Below are 17,964 nucleotides of genomic sequence, written 5' to 3' on the forward strand. Positions count from 1 at the left end.
AAGATGTACTTATTTATTTTATATATATAAGGTACCATGTGGTTGCTGGAAATTGAACTCAGGACCTCTGGAAGAGCCGCTAGTGCTCTTAACCACTGAGCCATCTCTCCAGCCCCGTATTGAAATATTTTCATTTGTTATATACTAAAGAGGTAGGATCTTGTCCCATTGCCTCCCTGGCTGTGAATCGTAGTATGTTATTTAAATATCAGGATGGAGGAGACTGGAGGATGACTCTGGTTTAGAGCATGTGCTGTTCTTGCAGAGGACCTGGGTTTAATTCCCAGTACATAGGGTGTCTCACAACTGTATGTAATTCCAGGGATCTGACGTTCTCATCTGGTACATAGGATGTATGTACGTACATAAAATGCAGGCAAAACTCAGTCCATATAAAATAAAATAATGAAATATTAAAAAATTTGCCAGTCCTGTAATCCCAGTTCTTTTGGAGGCTGAGGCCAAAGAATCAAAATTTGAGACCCAGTTGAGCAACTTGGTAAGACCATACCTTTAAAGAAAAAATTATAACACTGTTACTAGTTAAGAGTTTGAAGCCTTTAATTTTAATCTGTATTGTATAAACTTTCATTTAATATGTTTGGCGAGTCACTGTTAACATAGTTAAGTGTTATCAGAGACTAGTGTCTGGACCCTTGAAATCCTTAAACTGGGTGATCTTTGGTTACCCTTACACCTCATCTCCCCCAATCCTACCTTGAAAAAGAAATAGTGCCCCCTTAATACATATTATCATCCCAGCTAATATGTATCTTTCCAATTTTTATCATTCTCTTTTTCCCTATTCCTCATTTCCTTCCTTTAAATACTCTTCAGACCCCATTCTTAGGTATTTGCTGTATCCATAAAATATTTTTAGGGGCTAGAGAAGTGGCTCATTAGATCAGGGCATTTGTTGGACCTGGATTTAAATCCCAGCATCCATGCTAAAAGCTGGATGTGCTCTCACAAACCTGTGTGCGCTGTGGGTGGAGAAGCTGGGAGGGCTCCTTAGGCTGCTGCCTAAGGCTAGCTCCAGGTTCAGTGAGAGCTTGTTTCAAGGGTGTGAGATACCCATCTCAGAGGGGTAAGGTAGAGAGTGATGGGGCACGTTATGATCTTATGTTATCAAGCCTGGGAGCAAGAGTGTGAGCCATCTTACAAGCTACCACAGTTTATGGCCTTAACATTCCTTAACAGATTCCTCTATTGTATGAAGTATTACATATTATATATTAAAGTGTTGTTAGGATATATAATTCTCTTATAAACTACTTTTCTTTTTTATGTGCCTGAGAGATTATATAATATATGCCCAGATTAGTGTTGTAGTCATTGTATATTCACTAATGTGTAAATATTTAATATGATTTAGCTCACTGTCAAGTTGCTTCCTAGAATTGTCCTATAAATCTGAATTCTTCATTAGGACATCAGGGTTCTTTTAAAACATACAACTATTTATTTTTAAAAGATTTTATTTGGGGCTAGAGAGTTAGTTCAGTGATTAAGAGCAAGTAGCTGCTTTTGTAGAGCACCCTAGTTCCCCATTCTTACATGGCCGCTTAAAACCATTTATAACTACAGTCCTGGGGGATATGACGCCCTCTTCTTGTCCCTGAAGAGCACTGCATTCATGTGCACAGATACATGCAGGCAAAACACCTAGATACATTTTTAAAAAAAGAATAATTACAAAATTATTATATTTTTATTTTATTTGTGGGTGTATGCCTTGTGTGTTAAGAGGCCAGAAGAGAGTGTTAGATGTCCTGGAACCAGAGTTAGGGTGTGTGGGTGTGAATAATGGTGTGGGTGCTGGAACCAAGCCCATATCCTCGATAGTACCCAGCCACTAAGCTGCCTCTCCAGCCCACACAGGGCTCTCTTTGTCTCTACAATCCTAGACTTGGCATTCTCCTATCAAGTGCCTACTGTTGCTGATTTGTTGTTGGTTTTAATATACTATAATTCCATCCTGAAGAAAATTTAGATGCTGTCTGTGTTCTGAGTTCAGTGGGTTTCTTCTTTGTCCACAAGTGCTAGAAATGCAGGCATTGGTAATGCCTGGCTACCTTGTTGTTTTTAAACACAGATATCTTTGTCATTGGTCTTTAAAGTATACATATACATATGTTATACACACACACACATACACACACACATACGTATATATGGGGTGTGTTTGTGTGTGTGTGTGTGAGTTGTATGAGTGTTCTGTCTTCAGACACACCAGAAGAGGGAATCAGATTCCATTACAGGTGGGTGTGAGCCACCATGTAGTTTCTGGGAATTGAACCCACGACCCACTGGAAGTGTAGTCAATGCTCTTAACCACTGAGCCATCTCTCCAGCCTTGTCATTGTTCTTTTATGTTTTTTTCTCTTGGTGTTCTTTAGTAGGAGTGCTTAGTTTTGAAAATAATTTTTTCACCTATTTTGTTGTGTGTGTGTATTTATGAGTGTGTATGCACAGGTGTGGGTGCCCGAGGAGGCCAGGAGAAGGTGTCAGATTCCTTGGTGCTGGTATTATAGGGTGTGTGAATTGCCTCATTGGGATGCTGGGATCTGAATCCTAGTCCTGAAGAGCAGCAAGCACTCTTAACCTTCTGAGCCATCTCTCCAGTACCATTTTTGGGTCTTTATTTATTTTCTCGTTTGCTTGTTTTTATTTTTATTTTTTTAAAGATTCATTTATTATGTATACAGTATTCTGTCTGAATGTACGCCTACAAGCCAGAAGAGGGCACCAAGTCTCATTACGGATGGTTATGAGCCACCATGTGGTTGCTGGGAATTGAACTCAGGACCTTTGGAAGAGCAGTCAGTGCTCTTAATCGCTGAGCCATCTCTCCAGCCCGATTGCTTGTTTTTTGTTTTTTTGGGTCTTTTTGGGGTTTTTTTTTTTTTTGTTTGTTTTTTAAAGAAATCCTGGGTTGGGGATTTAGCTCAGTGGTAGAGCGCTTGCTAGGCCCTGGGTTCGGTCCCCAGCTCCGAAAAAAAGAAAAGAAAAAAAAAAAGAAAGAAAGAAATCCTTTCCTACTACTAAATCTCTTGGTGTTTTGATTGTGAGCCATTAATGGTTGGGCCATCTTTCTAGCTCCCCCCTCCCCCCCAAGATATACTCACTTGAGGTCAACTGTTGGGTATTGTACTTAGGAGCCATCCACTTTGTCATTTTAGAAATGCTGTCAGTCACTGGGATCTAGCCATGCTTGGCTCCCCAGGTCTGGGATTACAAGGGTTCACCAGCACACCTATGCATGCACCTTATTTTGTTGTTGTTACTTATGTAATCCAAGGTTGCCTCTAACTGAGAATGGCTTTGAATTTTCTGTTGTTTTGCCTCTGTCTCCCAAATGCTGAGATTACAGGGCATGCACCACCGTACCCAGTTCTAATTAGTTGTTAAATTAATTTTATACTGTGACTTAATTGTAACCTAATTGCATTTAGTTTTTCAGTTTAGGTGGAATTCAATTTTATGCTGATATCGGAGATCTGGTTTTATTTTCTCTAAATGTGGTTTATAAGAATTTTCTCTAAATGTGTATTATAAGAATTGGTTCTGCCCTCATTATTGAGTTGTAAAGCAAAGAGATTGTACTTGTACCACTGTGACCAAGTGGTCAAGGCTTCACCTGAATATTTTAATGTTCTTTAGCTGAAGAAGAAGCAAATGAAGAAGATGTACTGGGAGATGAAACTGAGGTGAGTTGGAGAAGTTAGTCCCTGGCCTGCTAATGTCACTGCTTACTGTTGGTGGTTTGTAGATGCCTGAGAAGAATGAGAGACTTAATTCGTTTGAGAGTTCTTATGTTGTCTCTTGATGGCTATTCCTTTATTTTCCTAGTAGAATTTAATTCTCGTTTTTGAGCTAGGGTCTTATAGCCCAGGCTGGCCTCAGATGCAATATATAGCTGAGGATAATCTGAATTTCTGGTCTTTCTGTTCCCACCTCCTGAGTGCTGCCCTGTCTAGTTTATCTTTCTTTAAAATGGATATTTTTGTTGTTGTTTTTAATGGAAAAATTGCATGTTTAAGTGTATGAAATACTGGGCTCAAACATGTAGAGTTGAGGCCAAGTTTTCGGGAGTTAGTTCTGTTTCCACCTTGTTTAAGGCACAGTTTTGTTTTTATTGTTACTGCTGAGCTGCAGTCTCAGCCACGCATCTTGCTGTGGAAGTGCTAGATTACAGATCAGCATTGCTGGGTCTAGCTTTTACCTTGGTTCCAAGAATTGAACCTAGGGTCTTGTGACTTCAGCCATCTTGAGGCCTTAATGGATTTTTTGGAAATTTTTATTTTATTTTGATTATGTGTCTGCATGTGGGTAGGTCATGTGGATGTGGTGCCTATGGAGGCCAGAGGTGTCAGATCTCCTGGAGCTGGAGTCAGAGGCAGTTATGAGCTGCCTGAAATGGGTGCTGGGAATCAAAACAGTATGCACTCTTGAGCCATCGCTCCAGAACCCCTCATGGTTATTTCTTTTCTCTTTTGGTTTTTTGAGACAGAGTTTCTCTGTGTAGGTCTGGCTGTCCTGGGACTTGCTTTTTTTTTTTTTTTTTTGGTTCTTTTTTTCGGAGCTGGGGACCGAACCCAGGGCCTTGCGCTTCCTAGGTAAGCACTCTACCACTGAGCTAAATCCCCAGCCCCGGGACTTGCTTTTTATACCAGGCTGGGCTGGCCTCAGACTGAGATCTACCTGTCTTTGCCTCATGAGTGCTGGGATTAAAGCCATCACCGCCTGGCTCTTAATGGATATTCTTGATTCATGCTAACCATGTTGTTTCATTTGGTTTTAGGAAGAAGAACCAAAGCCTATAGAACTGCCTGTTAAAGAGGAAGAACCTCCTGAAAAAGTTGTTGATATGTAATTATAACTTTTAATAATAATTTTTTTAATAATCTGTTTTTTTTTTTGTTTTGTTTTGTTTTTTACCCCGAGAGACAGGATTTCTCTGTGTAGCTCTAGCTGTCCTGGAATTTGCTTTGTACACCAGGCTGGCTTCAAACTCACCAAGATTAACCTGCCAAGGGTTGGGACTAAAGGCATGTGCCACTACACCCAGCCCTTTTTAATAATGTGAATAAGAGCAGATCTAATTTTTAGTGTGCTAGTGTGCATGTATGTGGAAGTGATGTAAGGTGGCTTTCTTAATCATTCTCCGTCTTAGTTTTTTGTTTGCTTCTTCGTGTTGTGTCCCATGTCCCATCTGCCCTCTTGTCCCCCAAGTCAGGGTCTGACTATGTTGCTTTGGCTTTACTGGAACTTGCTCTGTAGACCAGGCTGGCTTCAAACTCTGATCCTTTGCCTCTAATTCCCAAGTGATAGGATTAAAAGTGTGCCCTCAATCCACCAACTTTTTGAGACAAGGTCTCTGACTGCCATAGAGTTCACATTGAGTAGAATAACTGGCCATTGAGCCCCAGGGGTCGTCCTGTCTCCACCTTCTTATGCTGAGGTCTTAGGCACCTGCTGCACACCTGTCTTCCACAGTAAGATTGGGGCTTGAACTCAGCTCTCCAGGTTCCTATGGCAAGCATTTACCATGGGAATCCTTAGTATCCCAGATAGTGCTTAATCACTGTGGTTTCAAGTTTCATCCCTTTTGCTTGTTACACATTCCCACTGACCTTTTCATTTCTGATAAGGTCAGGTGCTTTTAGAAAGGTCTCAGCAGTTAAGAGCACTGGCTGCTCTTCCACAGGTCCTGAGTTCAATTCCCAGCAATCACATTGTAGCTCGCAACCATCTGTAATGAGATCTGATGCCCTCTTCTGGTATGTCTGAAGACAGCCACAGTGTACTTATATATAATAAATTAATTAATTTTTTAAAAAAGTATGTTTTCAGTGAGGAAAATAAATTTTCTTCCAAATTATGTGTTAGGTAATTAGAACCAAGTTAACTTCAATATAGGCACCATTCAGTTCTCCTAGCCTTTGTTCTTTTGTGAGCCACTCTAATAATATTCAATTAGAATCTATGAGTTCCTGTACATTGTAAATTTCTATAAACTTTTTAAATACTAGCCTCTGCCTCTAGAGCACTGGGACTAAAGGCATGTTCCCCATGCCCAGCCCTGTAAACCCTTCCTCCTAGTTATCATAATGGGTAGTGTAGGCCAAACAGTGTTGATAGTTACTTAACCTGTGATGGTCAGAGTAGGCTAGGTAAGATTGTAATGCATGATTCAGATGGACTTTGCTATTGACTAATCAGGCACGGTGTTTCCCGGCATGAAACAGATAAGAAGCCTACTGCATTTCTGTTCGATGTGTACAAACACAAAAATTCTCAAGTGAATAAAAGAAGGGTTACATTGGATTGTGGCAAAGGCAGTCTGTCTTAGGGTTTTACTGCTGTGAAGAGGCACCATGACCAAGGCAACTCTCATAAAGGCAAAAATCGGGACCGGCTTACAGTTCCAGAGGTTTAGTCTATTATCCTCATGGTGGAAGCATGGCAGCATGCAGGCAGAAGGAGCTGAAGTCTGCAAGCAGAATGCTGACTTCAGGCAGCCAGGACTATGGTATTAAAGCCCACACACACAGTGGCACACCTGTTCCAACAAGACTACACCTTTATGCCAACCTAACACAAGCCATCACACAGTCTCAGCCAAGTGAGTCAGTTTCCAGACATGAGCCAGGTTGCAGACCTAGAACCACTTGAATGCAGGGGTGGCCAGGTTCCCCTGAGGAGAAGGACCTTCATAAGACACCTAGAAGTTTTGCTGTTAGCCTTTCTCCAGTTCTTCCCCAGAGGGACCTATGACCTTTTACAAGTACAAGAGTAACTGTACCCTGGGGGAAAGGAAACAGGCTTTCGGGGGTCTTTTGGTTACTGGTTCAGAATTGATGCTGATTCTGGGAGATCCCAAGAAATGTTGTGGCCCTCCAGTTAAAAGTAGGGGCTTATGGAGGCCAGGTGGAGTTTGGGCTGATGTCTGACTCACAGTAGTTCAGTCACAGTAGTTGAGAAGTTATACAGTGGTTATTTACAAGTTGGAAGAACTCTGGCATTGACTCCCTAACCTGTGGGGTGAGGGCTATTATGGTGGAAAGCCTTTAGAGCTGCCTCTGCCAGGGAGAATAGCGAATCAGGCTCAGTATTGCATCCCTCGAGGAACTGCAGAAGTTAGTGGCACCATCAAGGACTTGAAAGATGCAGGCGTGATGGTTTCCATCACATCTCCCTTTAACTCTCCTATCTGGTCATTGCAGAAGACAGATGGGTCATGGAGAATGATACAGCGATAACACATATGTGTATCAGAGGATGGGAAATCCAACCAGAATTCAAGTACCTTCTACCTCAGTGAAATTCTTAGGAGTCCAGTGGTGTGAGGCATGCAGAGATATTCCTTGTGAAAGAAGCACAGTGTTTAGTGTTTAGTTTGGATTCTGGAGATAGCACATTGCTCCTTAGATATGTTCCTCCAGCTCATATACCAAGTGATGTAGGAAAGCTGCTAGCTCTGTGTGGGGCCTGGAACAGGAGAAGGCTCTATGACGGGTCCAGGCTGCTGCACCTCTTAGACCAGATGCTCCAGCAGACCCAATGGCAAATAGGGGTGCTGTTTGGAGCCTTTGACAGGCCCCTTTAGGTGAATCACAGAAGAGACCTTTGGGATTTTGAAGCAAGGCTCTACCATCTTCAGACAACTATTCTCCTTTTGAAAACCAGCACTTGACCTGCTGTTGGGCCTTAGTGGAAACTGAAGGTTTGAGGATGGGCTACCACATGATAACATGAGCTGGGCGTTACTGGACCCACGAAGTCAAATTAGGACATGCTCAGCAGCAATCTATTATCAAATGGATGTGTACACTATCAGGCCCAGCAGTTCCTGTAGACACAAAGGAAGTTATGTGAAGAACTTGCCTAAAGTCTATGGTTCTCACTCCTGTTAGGGGTTGGGGAGATGGAGACAGGGCCTGGTGTAGTGGTTCTTCCTGGTTGACTTGACTCTATCTGAAATGAACCACAATCCAGAATTGGAGGGCACACACAGATCTTAAGGCTGGAAGACAAAAATTTCTGACCTGAATTTTGGCATGGAGATCTTGAGGCATAGTGGCCATGAAAAGTTTAGGTCCAGGCATGGTAGTACGTGACTTTAATCCCAGGAGACTGAGGCAAGGAGATCTGAGTTCAAGGTTAGCCTGAGACACAAGTTCCAGATCCAGGCGAGGTGGTTCACACCTTTAATCTGGGCCACACCTTCTGCTGGAGGCCTGCCTAAGGACATTGGAAGAAGGAAGACTCACGCTTCTTCCACTGCCTGCAGTTACTTGTGGCACATTTGTTGGAACCTCCTTCTACAGGAGAGTAACTTAAACAACCAGCCTTGTGGGACTGAGCAACTGCAAGATTCTTGGACTTCCATTCACAGCTGACCATTGTTGGGTTAGATGGACTGTAGACTGTAAGTCATCACAATAAACTCCCTCAATATAGACATTCCATAAGTTCTGTATCTCTAGAGAACCCTGACTGATACACCTGGATTAAGGATTTGGAGCCTCAAAGCCCTCTTTTCCTCCAACAAGACATACCTCCAAATAATGCCACCCCCTTATGACCAAACATGAGCCTATGGGGGACTTTCAACAAGGCCATACCTCCTAACTGTCAGGTACTGCCACTTGGAGCCCTAGTAGGACCTGTAGGGCTATTACTAGTCAAACCACAGCTACTTTCTGGAGCATTTTTGTTTTTTTTGTTTGTTTGTTTTAATTTTTTCCTCCTCCACTTTTATCCTAAGATTAAACTGAGGGCCTCATGTATACTAAGTATACAGTCTATACTCTTCAGCCTGCAGTATAGACTTATATATAGTACCTAGAGAAGATGATTTAGTGAAATAGTTTTTATAAAAACAGCAAATGAATGTAGTGATAATTAACTTGTTTGGGTTAAAAATAGTTTTTTTGAAAATGGATCATATTAGAATATGTAAAGTGTAAATCTCTTCAGATAGCTTTAATCTGATTAATGGATTTTGAAAGAAGGACATTAAAAATTGGATGCTATTGTAATTTTGCTTTGCAGAGAAGTAGTTATGGTTTTAGGTGAAACTATATGGAAAGATTTTGAGTCTCTATTTAAGGAAATATTTTTGTATGTGACTGGATAGGAGAGAAACTAGTCAATGAAGAGTGGAGATTTCCCATGAATCCTATGAGGATGTGACTCGTATGTATTGCTTGGGTTTAACATGTCTAAGGGAATTGGTATATGATATGAAAAGTTCCCTCTCTGGTTCCCTTTTTACTCTGAGGTTTACTGTAATGGTTGCTTTTCAAACCGTGACAATGGCGGGTGAGGTTGTGATTTAGTTGGTAGAGTGCCTGGTGTGTACAGAGTTTGGGTTAAGTCCTGAGTGAGACTAGATGTAGTGCTGCGTGTTCACAGTCCAGCACTCTCGAAGTGGGGGCAGAAGCATCAGACACCGACGGCATTCTCAGCCAAGTGAAAACATGGACATCATAGAAAAGACTGGCTCGAGCTTCCCCTGTGCCACAAGGATTGGGATTTAAAAGGCATGTGTCACCATACCTAGCTTTTGCCCCTGTCTTAGAAAAAAGAAGTCACAGAAGTTTATTTATTTACTTTTTTTTTTTTTTTCAGAGCTGAGGACTGAACCCAGGGCCTTGCGCTTGCTAGGCAAGTGCTCTACCACTGAGCTAAATCCCCAACCCCAGTTTATGTTTTACTTGAAGTCTACTTTCATTAAAAAAACAGTTCTACTGGGCCTGGTGGATCAGGCCTGTTTTGTTTTGTTTTGTCAAGGATTCTCTGTGAGATAGCTGTGGCTGGCCTTGCCTCTGCCTCCTAAGTACTGGTATTTGTTTTTTGAGGCAGGGTCTCTGTAGCCCCGGCTCTCCTGGAATTTGGTATATATACTAGTCTAGCCTTGAACTCACAGATATCCTCTTGTCTCTGTCTCAAATACAGGACCTAAAGGTGTGTGTGTGTTACCATGTCTGACTGTTACCATACTTTTAATCCCAACACTTAGGAAGCAGAGGCAGGCAGAGTTCAAGGCCATCCTGGTCTATACTAGAAATTACAGGCCAGCCAGGGTTACAAGGTGACACCGTGCATTAAAAAGGTAGGAGAGGTAGGGCAGTGTGTAGTAGTGCGTGCCTGTAAGCTCAGGCTAGAGAGAGAGAGAGGCAAGAGAGTGAGGAGTTTGAAGATAGCTTTGGCTGAATGAGAGAGGTCATGGTTCATCAGACAACAGCAACAGAAAACAAGGGAGGGTTAGCAAACAGTCTGAACATTCCAGGGCTGATTTGAATCTCTTGTATATACAAAAGGAAATCTCTTTACATCATTTTAGGCCTGAAGTTATGTGTAAATACACTCCTATTTCTAGTTTTAAGGATTTTTTTTTTTCCCCTGAGCCAAGACATATTTGTAGGACTTCATTATGGACAGCAGGGGGCATTTGTGCTTGCCTGTTAGTCTAAGGACTTACAACGAAAAGATGGAGGAGAGAGTAAGGTTGTGTTCCAGAATTGCTTCCTCTGAAAATGTCATTAAACCATTACTACCTTTCAGGGCATCAAATGGGAAAAGTGTTTGGGATATTGGAACAAAAGCTGCCCATGTCTCTAAATAAGGGACCTTAATGAGACTGGTTATGACCCACAGTTTTATGGGAGTTGTTTGTTGGAGAGTTAATGCCCTTCCATTTACCCTGGGGACTTCCGAACTTCGTCTCCTGCCCCTGGGGTCCCCCTCTTTTGTTTTCTCTTAAGCCTTTTGACCAGTAACTTACCATGTTTTCCTAATTCAGCCCCCACCTCCTTACCCTTTCTTCTTCCCACTTCCTGTGGCATTTTTATTTGTTCTGCTTGGGCGGTTTCAGCTAGAGCTAAAATCCCACGGGAGCAATAGGGACTTAGAAAGGGGAAAACAGGGCTGATGCAGCACTGGTTAAATATTGTGATGAAAGTTGAGAACTATTAATAGAAGGTTAGATATCTAGTTCTTAGTTCAAAAGTAACTGTTAAGTGCCTAAAAGCAAATGGAATGACTTACCGTGTGCATCCCTTCAGCCCAGTGTGTTTAGCCTGACTTCTTGGCTGATGGTGTCTCAAACCTTAGTTAAAACAGTTTTATTTTAATTTTTCTTCTCAGTTGATGACAGTTCATGGAACCAGCGTTCTTATGGACTTCCTGTTTCTTTGGAATAAGGGGTGGTAGACACATGTGGGGCAGAGGACATAACTCAGGTGAATTCTTGCACATTTCTAATGTTTTGGATTACGATAGCAGTTTTCTGACCTTTAAAAATCTGTCTTTTTAGGGCATCAGAAAAGAAGGTGGTAAAAATTACATCTGGAATACCTCAAACTGAGGTAAGTATTCTTTTTATAATTTTTATTGAGGTAGGAATATGGATGCATAAATACCATGGTAGACGGATGGACAGAGGACAGTTTTTCATAGTGGATTCTTGCCCTGCACTTTGTTGAGGTAGAGGTTGCTCCTTTAAAAACATTTTTTTAAATTACATTTTATCTATTGGTGTGGGGGAGGGGGGAGGGGAGAGGAAGGGAGGGGAGAGACCGCGTGAGCGCAAGCGCACACTTGTGTAAGTCAGAGGACAACTTGGGGGAATTGGTTCTCTTCTAGCATGTCCTGTGGGTTCCAGAGATAAACTTAGGTTGTCCGGCCTGGCATTGAACATTACTCACTGAACCATCTTGCTGGACTTAGTTGGGTCCTTGTTTATGCTGCTATCATGTCTGCTTCAGGCTGTCTGGCCCCTGTGCTTCCAGCAGGTAACCACCTCTCATCTTGTAACAGGAACGCTTGGCCTGTAGATGTGCACTAGCACATTTGGCTTCTACATGGGTCTGGGACCTTCTAGCTCAGGTTATCACACTTGCACAGTCTGCACTTTCAACCACCAAGTCCCCGTTTTTATTTTTATTTTTATTTTTTCTTCTTTAGAATAGCATCTTACTATGTAACTTAGGCTGGCTCGAAACAAAATCTTTCTACTTCAGTCTCCTGGGTGTTAGGATTCTAGGTATGTGTCACCATGCCTGGTTGTTTCTGTTTTTAACCTTTTCTTCTGTCTTCATCACTATTTAATTTTTTTTGTTTAGGGCTGTTAAGTTGGCACTGTAGGTAAAGGTCCCTGTGGCTAAAGCTTGAGCTTGATCCATGCAAATAATGTATTCATAGACAAGTTTACTAGGGGAGTTGGGGGAATAGTAACGATTGAGGTTTCTTTCTCCATCAACTCAGGAGCGTTGTCATCTGTTACATGTAGCACTGTAGTCTTACTAAGTTTATAGGTGTAGGAGTAGGGTTTGAGAGGATCGTGTGCACTCTGGACGTGCAATGGTAGATGTCCCTCTAAGTTGTTAGTTGGTAGCTGTTGAGTGCAATGTCTTTGGATTCTTATCTTAAGATGTTTGAAACATTTCATTTGAGATCTTGTGTTTAGTTTTTTGTATTTTCACAATAGAGGGTTTTGTTGTTGCTGTTGTTTTGAGACAGGGTCTCTCTCTCTGTAGTCCTGGCTGTCCTAGAACTTAGTATGTAGACCAGGCTGGCCTCAAACTCAGAAATCCACCAGCCTCTGCCTCTTGAGTGCTGGGAGTGTGCCTCCATTCCTGGCTTATAGTTGAGATTTATTCACTTCTTTTAGAATTTAGGGAAGAAGTATTTTTTGTTGTTGGTGGTGGTGATGGTTGTGTTTTTAACTGTTAGATTATCTGTACTGGAACCAAAATGCTTTTTTGATCTCTGTGTGTGCATTCTCTTTCCCTCTCCTCCTCTCCTCTCCTCTCCTCTCCTCTCCTCTCCTCTCCTCTCCTCTCCTCTCCTCTCCTCTCCTCTCCCCTCCCCTCCCCTCCCCTCCCCTCCCCTCCCCTCTCCTCTCCTCTCCTCTCCTCTCCTCTCCTCTCCTCCGCTGCCTCTCTCCCCCCTCCCCTCCACCTCTCCCTTTCCTTCCCCCTCTCCCCTCCACCTCTCCCTTTCCCTCCCCCTCTCCCCTTTCCTTCCCCCTCTCCCCTCCACCTCTCCCTTTCCTTCCCCCCTCTCCCTCTCCTACTCTCCCTTTCTCCCTCTCTCTCCTTCCGCCCCCCGCCTCCCCCCACTCCCGTTATCTTTTTCAAACAAAATATAACTGTATTTTGGGGTTTGTATAGAATATGGATTTTATTTTATTTCTTTTTGTTTTTGAGAATGTGAATGCAATAAGTGAGTGGTGTGTGTGTGTGTGTGTGTTTTGGAAACAATTGCTGTGTTAAGCCTTAGAATGGATACTACCTGATGTGGTCTGAGATTGTCAGTGTTTTCAGTTAAGAAATGACCCTAACCAACTTTTTTAAAAACAAATTACAGTTTTCTCTTCATTTTTCATTTATTACCACTTAGAGAATGCAGAAGAGGGCTGAACGTTTCAATGTGCCTGTAAGCTTGGAGAGTAAGAAGGCTGCTCGGGCAGCGAGGTGAGTGCTTCTCCCTGTTTGGATCCAAGGTGGAGGGAGAGGTTATAACAGTGTAGGGGTTAGAGTCTTGTTTCTAGTTATAATTGTTGTTTTAAGTAGAAGTGTTTCCATTGAACTTAATGAACAGTCTGGTCCATACTCAGAACATTTCATTTCTGCTGATTTGATGTAGTAGGTAGACACTGGGTTTTGTCGTCATTGGTCAGGGCTTTTATGGTAGGTAACCGTCAGGAACTGCCAGCTGCTCCTGAGTCTGAGGATTTCCTTTAGTGGACTCCTGCACTGCTGGTGAGAAGGAGAGTAAACTGAACCTCTTTCATGGGGTTGTTAGAATTAGCTAATGATTGCAAAGTTTGAGATCACAGGAAAGAAGTGTGATGCACCCTTGACACGGACACAGACAACTAGGGGTGTGAACAGCTCCTAAGACTTAGCTTGTTTTTTCTTCTTACAGGTTTGGAATTTCTTCAGTTCCAACAAAAGGTGAGAAACAGAGGCTCTTCTGAGAAGGTTCACTTTGTCTTTCCTACTTCAGACCTCATCCCTGCAGGCTAAGGCTGCTGGGCTGGCTCTGGAAGCCCTTAAGGAGGCTGTAGCATTTGTGTGTGCCCTAAGACCCCATGAGTAGTGACGAGGGTGCTCTGAAGTGAGGACAGAGCAGGCCTCACCATTTGTTTTTCTTTTCTAGGACTTCTGAGACATTTTTACTACTTGTTCACTTATTTTTGTGTCTTACTAGCATAAAATTATTGTGTACTTTTTTAGTGCTCTGAGCAAACCTAGTGTTAAAGTGAAGGAGACTATATTTAACTTCACAATTTTATTTTTAAGAAGTTACCAAGAAGTAACCTCTGATATACTTAAAGACTTAGCCATGAAGCTTATGTTAGCATCATATATACTGGTCAATAAATTGGAAAAACCATGTATCCAATGCAGTACGATTTAGTTCAGTGTAACTGTAGTATAGTGGACGATGTAGAATGTTAATGGTATTTTAAGAGCTGAGAAGATGGCTCCGTGGGTAAAGTACTTGAAAAGAACTCACATTGAGAAAACAAAAAAGCAGGCTATGGTAGGTAATGTGTGCTTATAATCCTAGTAGTTGGCAGGCAGAGGCCGGTCAGGTACCTGAGCCTTCTGGCTGGTCATCCTCAATAATTGGTGAGAGGCCGTCTCTCAGTAGAACAGAACAGAGTACACAGATGCGGGTAACCATACCTGAGGTTTTCCTCTGGGTTCCACATGGACACACAAAATAATAGGACATTTTAAGGTAGAGGATAGCAGGGTATTCCTGCACTTGGGAGACTAAGGCAAGAGAATTGCCCTTTGAAATCCAGCCTCAGTGATATAGTAGAAAACTATCTTAAAACAAGAGCCAGGACGATGGTGGTGCACACCTCTAATCCCAGCACTTGGGAGGCAGAGGCAGGTGGATATCTATGAGCTCAAGGCAGCCTGGTCTACAGAGTGAGTTCCAGGACAGCCAGGGCTACACAGAGAAATCCTGTCTTGAGGAAGAAAAAAAGGACCTAGTGGCTGGATCTGTACCTTAGTTTGTAGTGTGCTTGCCTAGCATGCAAGAGAAGTGGATAAAGGATTTGGGGTTCAAAGCTCTCATCCTCCACTGCATACATGCCGTACTAGTTACTTCTTTGTTGATGTGATAAAACACATGATGGAAGGCAGCTTGAGGCAGGAGGAATTTATTTTGGCTTATGGCTGCAGAGGGGTAAGAGCCCACAGTGTTGGAACAGAGGTAGGGCCCCAGGCCCCAGGCCCCAGGCCCCAGGCCCCAGGCCCCAGGCCCCAGGCATGGGGGCAGGAACAGAGAGCTGTGAGCTCACATCTTGAAATAAAGGTGTGAGCGCATAGAGTGATTAGGAAGCAGGCCGGGCTTCCTTACCTCCACCCTCAGTGACGATGCTGTAATTGCTTGTTTTTAATATTTTGTATGGATGGATGTTTTGGTTTTTGAACCAATATCTAGAAGATAACCTATGTGGAGTTGATTCTCTTCCTCCACTTTTACTTGGGCTCTGGGGACTGAACCACCAGGCATGTGGAGCAAGAGCTTCATCTGCTGAGCCTTCTCACAGGCCCAACGTCTCAGTCTGTGGAAGTGACTTATATTCTGTTTGTGCGGATTGTTCTTTTTTGAATCAGTTAATTTTTGAGACAGAGTCTTATGTGTGTCTAAAGGGTTTTTATCCTGTGTATTATGTTTAATTTGATTTGAAGATTTAATCTTTGTGAAATTTTAAAAATATTAAGTAACTTAATTTTTATTTCCTTAGGTTTATCATCTGACACCAAGCCAATGGTATGAAATCTTTTTTAATCTTTTAAAAGGCCAGATTTTTTTTAAAATAGTTTTTAACCTTTATTTTATGTGACTGTGTATTCTGCCTGCATGTGTGTCTGTTGGGTGCATGTTGGGTTCCCTGAGTTCTGAGTCACAGACAGTTGTGAGCTGCTGTGTGGGTGTTGGAATTGAATCCAGGTCTTCTGGAAGAGCAACCGATGCTTTTAAGCCCCAGATCCAGCCCCACAAAGCTAGATCTTAATTCTGTACAGTTTTGAAGATTGAGTCTCTGTCAGATTAGAGGGGACTTGAGGTCAAGAGTTTGGTAACTTTGCAGTATAGTTTGCCCTGAATTCTAAGTGTTTGAAGTGGGGAAGTTAGAAAGCTTGCCACATACTAAAGTTCCTATAGATAACCTTCCCTACCAGCCTTTACTTTGAAAGGATAAATAGATTTTCGTTAGCTAAAGGCTAGCCCTTTGTTTTATGACCCTGAAGTTTTAGGCCTTATCTAGTAGCTTTTAGTCTAATTCTTTTTTTAAAAAAATATTTTCATTTTGTTTTGTTTTTTAAAAACAGGGTTTCTCTGTATAGCCCTGGCTATCCAGGAACTTGCTCTGTAGACCAGGCTTCCCTCATCTGCCTGCTTTTGCTTCTGCTTCTGCCTCTCTGCCTCTCTACCTTTGCCTTGAGTACTGGGATTAAAAGTGTGTGCCCACCACCGCCTAGCTTCTAATTCTTAATCCTAGCACTTGGGAGACAGAGGCAGGTAAATCTCTATGCAGTTTGAGGTCAGCCTGTGAATTCTAAGCAAGCTAAGGCTACATGGTCAGATGTCACAAAAAAACAAAACAAAACAAAACAATGTATATATATGTGTTATACACATATATTTGAGAGGAAAGAATGAAGAATTAGAGTAGTGTTTTCTGGGCCATTGTGATTAGTCAGTGAATTTTCAAAATAGTGTTGTGATAAAATAGATTCAACTCTCAACTCATGCCACAGTCAAAATTGTAACTGAAATTGAAATATTTTATTATTATTTAATATGTTAGAAATGATTGTACCAAGGCTTCTAAGAAAAGAGGAAAGAATTGTGTCAAGTAGTATCATTTGTTTTATAAAGTTGAGAAGTTTTACCTTTCCTTTAAGATACATCATTTATCAGAGTTTAGTGTGATGCGCTTGTAATCCCAGCATTCAGGAGGCTGAGGCAGGAGGATTACTATAAGTTTGAGACTCTGCTGGGATACATAGTGATTTGAAGGCTATCTTGGGCTTCGTAGAAGAAGAGCCTGTCTCAGAAAACTAAAACCAGTCTACTTTTAGAGATTCTTTGGTGTGAATTAATGAGTTTGGACTGTGAATAGTGGACTTACTTAGAGTGGTGATGTTTTTTTTTTTAAGATTTATTTATTTATTATATGTAAGTACACTGTCGCTGTCTTCAGACACAGCAGAAGAGGGCATCAGATCTCATTACAGATGGTTGTGAGCCACCATGTGGTCGCTGGGAATTGAACTCAGGACCTCTGGAAGAGCAGTCAGTGCTCTTAACCGCTGAGCCACCTCTCCAGCCCGGATGATGATGGTTTTTATATCTGGTGTTTTTTGAGCACTGTTTAGCCTACTTTGGTCTTAAGCTCTTCCAGGCTCTTGCTGCCCTTGATGAGTAGGGTGAGAGAGCTGAGTCCTTCACCGTCTATTTCAGAAGAGGCTTTTTAGTTATCATTGGGAAGGATTTCTGTCACTTAGTTACTGAGTTTGGCACGTGGTATGTTTGATTCCAGGAAGACAAATTTGAACTCAGCTTTGAACTATAGTGTCTGCCTTGGTTTTGTTTTCGTTTTTTTTTTTTTAATGTGTCCCTATTTTTGTAGGTTAACCTGGATAAACTAAAGGAAAGAGCACAGAGATTTGGTTTGAATGTCTCTTCCATCTCTAGAAAGGTAATATATGTCACCTGTAATTTCTGTTTTTAGACTATTAGAACAGCATAGGAATTTTGAAACAACTCTTGGGCAGTCATTTTGTGAAGCTGGCTTTTTAGCACTTTTTTTTTTTATATCATTTGAATATCATTGCCCACTATTGATTACATCAGATGAGGTATTTAACAAAATAATTTTGTTCAATAGATTATTTTCACACCTTTTATCCAGACTAC

At 41.9% G+C, this 17,964-nt stretch overlaps 1 protein-coding gene across 8 annotated transcripts in view; it reads left to right on the top strand.

The window, feature by feature from the left end:
• Sarnp (SAP domain containing ribonucleoprotein) overlaps window positions 1-17,964 on the top strand; it is a 60,841-nt gene that overhangs the window by 11,211 nt on the left and 31,666 nt on the right. For 6 of the 8 annotated variants that reach the window (NM_001033070.1, XM_087557687.1, XM_087557686.1 and 3 more), the window contains 7 exon segments: window positions 3,664-3,710; window positions 4,805-4,872; window positions 11,327-11,378; window positions 13,414-13,487; window positions 13,942-13,970; window positions 15,788-15,813; window positions 17,678-17,746. In NM_001033070.1, coding sequence (NP_001028242.1) covers window positions 3,664-3,710; window positions 4,805-4,872; window positions 11,327-11,378; window positions 13,414-13,487; window positions 13,942-13,970; window positions 15,788-15,813; window positions 17,678-17,746 — 365 coding nt within the window. 8 annotated transcript variants of the gene reach the window in all.

This window comes from Rattus norvegicus, chromosome 7 (genome assembly GCF_021556685.1).
Source record: "Rattus norvegicus strain SHRSP/BbbUtx chromosome 7, alternate assembly SHRSP_T2T, whole genome shotgun sequence".
In the NCBI taxonomy this organism is placed as follows: Eukaryota; Metazoa; Chordata; class Mammalia; order Rodentia; family Muridae; genus Rattus; species Rattus norvegicus.